Source organism: Entamoeba nuttalli, assembly GCF_000257125.1.
Source record: "Entamoeba nuttalli P19 unplaced genomic scaffold asmbl_8298, whole genome shotgun sequence".
In the NCBI taxonomy this organism is placed as follows: Eukaryota; Evosea; order Mastigamoebida; family Endamoebidae; genus Entamoeba; species Entamoeba nuttalli.
Window position 1 is genome coordinate 1 of NW_008579064.1, and position 4,427 is coordinate 4,427.

The 4,427-nt window shown below is 27.4% G+C and overlaps 2 protein-coding genes across 2 annotated transcripts; both read right to left on the reverse strand.

Moving 5' to 3' along the window:
* Positions 1–133: 133 nt before the first annotated feature.
* Positions 134–855, reverse strand: ENU1_183280 (hypothetical protein; the record flags this gene model as incomplete). Its single annotated transcript, XM_008861578.1, has 2 exons — positions 134–549; positions 606–855. The coding sequence occupies 2 exons, from the start codon at positions 853–855 to the stop codon at positions 134–136; spliced, it is 666 nt and encodes a 221-aa protein (XP_008859800.1).
* Positions 856–1,311: 456 nt separating this feature from the next.
* ENU1_183290 (protein kinase, putative) lies at positions 1,312–4,206 on the reverse strand (the record flags this gene model as incomplete). Its single annotated transcript, XM_008861579.1, has 1 exon — positions 1,312–4,206. One exon carries the CDS (start codon positions 4,204–4,206, stop codon positions 1,312–1,314), a length of 2,895 nt encoding a protein of 964 aa, XP_008859801.1.
* Positions 4,207–4,427: the final 221 nt, after the last annotated feature.

Sequence of the window (4,427 nt, forward strand, 5' to 3'; positions counted from 1 at the left end):
TTCTCTTCTTCTACTCTTCGTTCTAGAGAAAAGTCAATGAACCAATGTCAATAAGTCACAAATAAATCAATTGAAATTGCGTTCAACTTAGTTGGTTGGGTAAAGTACATAGTGCTTTTGATAATTTATTATATTAAACTGAATTATTACTAATAAACGATTCAAAGTTTTCATCATCCTTCCATTCCAATTTTTCCATAGTAGAAATGATTGGTACTGATATATATTTATTTGGTGGGATATAAGGAAGTTCATGATGGTTCATCCTTGGAGTTGAACCAACCCAATCATAACTTGGTGGATTTTGAGTAACAAATTTAAGGTCAACTTCTCTAGGCTCATCAACATCATATGTTTTAGTTTTTTGATGAACAATTTTCCATTTCCACGTTCCATTATTTGGTTTTTCTTCTTCATCCCAAGGGTCAGTTTCTTCAATTAATTTCCAATAACCATTCACTCCATAAATTGGAAACCCGGTTTGGAAAGATGATGAATGACTTAAAGCATCAATCATTGCTTTCTTCCAAATTTGACTTTTTCTTTTAACTACAAAATGAACGTGAATAAATAACACTTGAAAAAAGTTACAAAAAAAAACAAACAATGCTTTAATTCACCGAAAATTCTAATATGGTTTGTAATAAAATGATATATGTCAGTTGTCAGGCTGAAGTATTCTTTCATAGGAAACATTTTCTTAAGTGAATAAAATATTACTTTGAGAATAGTATTCCAAGTTGGTTTCTTCTCAAATTTGATGAATCCTCGTTGACAGAGTAAACAATGACATTCTTCAAAGTTTTTTGAAAATACATTACAAGTCTGAATTTGAAGTGGTAATTTGAGAGACATTCTTCTGACTATGAAGTAAGTTTTATTTCTAATACTCTTTTTATATAATAAAAATAATCTGGCTTTTCATCTCTCTGAGAATGTTTGATTTTTAAACAAGGAAATGAACTATTCTTAATAAGGTGACCTTTGAACTTATTTTGATAAATTTCTTCGGTGATTCAATACCTTTATAGTAATATTTAACTTTTTAATATTTCTTTTTACTTTCTTCACTTTTTGTGTCTTTTTATTGATGACATCATAAACGTTATAAGAAATAATATTAAATTTTTTCTTTTTTGACATACTCACTTTTTGTTAATTATGTTATTAAGCTCTTTGGAATGAAATATTTACAATTCTTTTTAATATATTTTTTTTCTTTTAAAAAGCATCTTATTCCAAAAAAAATATTCATAAGAATAATATTATAAAAAGTATGTTAATTTGATAAAAAAACAAATGTATATGTGTTCAACAATTATCACTCTTTGCATCTTGTTTTGCATCTGTAGAATTATCGGTTTCATTATTCTCTTCTTCAAAAGACTCTACAGATATTTGAGAATCTGAATCTGTATTATTATTACTTTTTCTATCATTTTCACTTGTTGTAACTTCATTAGCAATACTCATATTTTCTTCTACTAAATGATGGAATGATATTCCATTAAATTTATTAAATTTTTCACAATGATCTCCTTTCATTCTTGATAATACATTTGATCCTTTAGTTTCATTAAAATCATTTGAAAGTGTATTATTATCCGTTTGGTTGTCCACTTCAAAATATCCTGTATCTGTTTCATTATCTAATTCAGGCACAAAAATATCTTCACGACTCTCATTTAATAAAGTGTTCCAATTAATACCTTCAAACCAAGGGTGTGATTTGATTTCTTGGATTGACTTATAACCTAATCGTTTTTTAACTTCAACTGTTAGTAACCCAGACACAATACTTTTTAACTCATTTGATGGATTAATAGAAGATGGCCACGAATATTTTCCTGTTCTAATGTTTTGAAAAATGGCATCCGGTGTTTCTTCGTGGAACGGAGGAATTCCACAAATAAATTCAAAGATCATTGATCCTAAACTAAAATAGTCTGAACAACGAGAATACTGAAATGATACAATTGACTCAGGAGCTACATAGTCAGGTGTACACACTAATCTTGAATCTTCAACTGTTTGTTCAATTTTGGATCCAACAGTAGATAGTCCAAAGTCAGTTAATAACAAATGTCCATTTTTATCAATAAGAACATTATCTGGTTTAAGGTCTCTATGAATACATCCCAATGAATGAATATATTCTAGTGCTAACACAATTTCTGCTGAATATATTTTGGCTGTAGTTTCATCTAAATAACCAACATTACTTAATAAACACCTAAGATCTCCACCTGGACAATACTCCATTACAAGGAATAAATTATGCGTGTCTTGAAAAGCATAATACATTTTTACAACAGAAGGTGTTTGTGCTCTTTGTAGAATTGTTTTTTCAGCCAGAACACCATCTACAACATTTTTTCTAATCATATCAGCTTTTTTCATAATTTTCATAGCATAAATATCATTAGTAACCTTCTTTCTCACAAGATAAACACTAGAGTATGCTCCTCCATTAATTCTTTTAATAATCTCGAAGTCTTTTAATCCAATGTTATTCCATGTCTCATCTAATCGAACTCCAGCACCTAACACATTAAGTAGTTGTCTTGGATTATTTGGATTTTCTATGTATTTTCCTAAAATATCAGTTTTGTGATGTATTAATTTTTGAACATAGAAAGCAAAAACATATCCACACACATCATGTTGATATGACCCTACTAGATCAGCACTAACTTCATTATAAACTTTTAAATTATCGTATTGTTTTTGTAATGACTCTCCCATAATTCTAATTGCTGCTTCAGAAACTTCAATTAATCTTTTGAAATAATCTGTTTTCTTTAATTCTGAAATACGTTTAGCTTCTTCTACAATACCTTTTAATCGTTCAGCATCTGTCGTTGCTTTCATACAAATTTCATTTAATGTTTTACAATAATACGTGTGTCGAGCAAGATGTTCTGCTAAAACCGTAGCTTCACAAATTCTACAAACAACTCCTGAACGTGGAGTTACAGTTGTACTTGATTCATTTGAATTTATTAAACTCATATCAAGAGATGAAATACTTTGTTTTCTAGATTGACTACGTGAAGATTGATGTGAGTGACTTTTAGAACGTGTTTCTATTCGTTTAATTTCATTTGAAGAAAGTAAACGAAGAAGTTTTAATAACTGGACATCTTCAGGATGATTTAATGAAATTTCTTTAATTTGACTAATAATTTGATTCAATTCTATTGCATCTAATAAATCTATAGACTCTAATCTTTTACATAAATGAATTAATGAAGTATCTTCTTTATGTGTTTGAACAATTTTCATACATTCATTAATAATTTCATTATTAGTACTTTGAACTGTTAGAAGTTCTTGTAAAGAAATTATAGGTGTAACGGGTTTATGAGAAGTTTCTTCACTATAAACACTTTGTCTTCTATCTCTTCTTCTTTGAATAATGACAGTACTACTTTGTAAAGCAACTATCCATTCACCTAATAACTCTTTGGTTTTAGTTTTAAAATGATAAACAGCACCAGAAGATAATTTGATATGAAAAGTTTTTTCTTTCATATCAGAAACTTTTACATTAGCACCTTTTAAATCTAAGATTGTAGGTAATGTTAATTTGGAAAATTCTTTATCACTAACAAAATAAATCAAATAATTTCTTTTCACTAAAACATATCTTGCAACCCAACGTTTTAAGATATATCCCTCTTTTTTTAACTCACCTGAAATTATCGGTCTTCTTATAGAAATAATTGAATTTGGTAATGAAGTAGAAATCCATTGTTTAAAATATTCAGAATCACATACTCCAGAAATATTAATTATTGCTTGAAGATATTCACATAAGGCAGTATCTCTCATTGGATAAGAAATACTTCTTTTAGGAAAAAGAGGAAATCCATTTACTGGATTTTTTGATTTAAAAAAAGCATCAAGTTCATAAAGGTCATTAGCTGTTTTTTGAATAGTATCAATTCTTGAATTACAAGTAAAAGAAATTGTATGAACAATGATTGGTATTGTATTAATTGTGTCTATCATTATTTCACTTTTAACACTAGAAATTATAATATTAGTATAACTAATTTCTCTTTCTTTAACTAATGTATTAACAACTACATCTTCAGTATTATAATCAATTGATTGAGTTATGCTTGATGGAGAAAAACAACTCTGTCGGTTCTTTCTAAAATTGGTATGAATTGTTAATACAGGGACATGTGTTTCGTTCATCAATCCTTTAAGTGTTTTCTTTAAGTTTTTCTAGAACAAACAAACTAAAAATTTTCAATGTAAAAATACGTTTTTTTGGTTAATTTCTCTGAATTAAAAATAAAATTAAAATTAAAATTTTTTTTTAATTATTTTATCAACTATTTTTAATCAGCCAAATTAAAATAGAACAAAACAATTCACAATGATAAAATAATAAAATAAATATTAATATATATTAA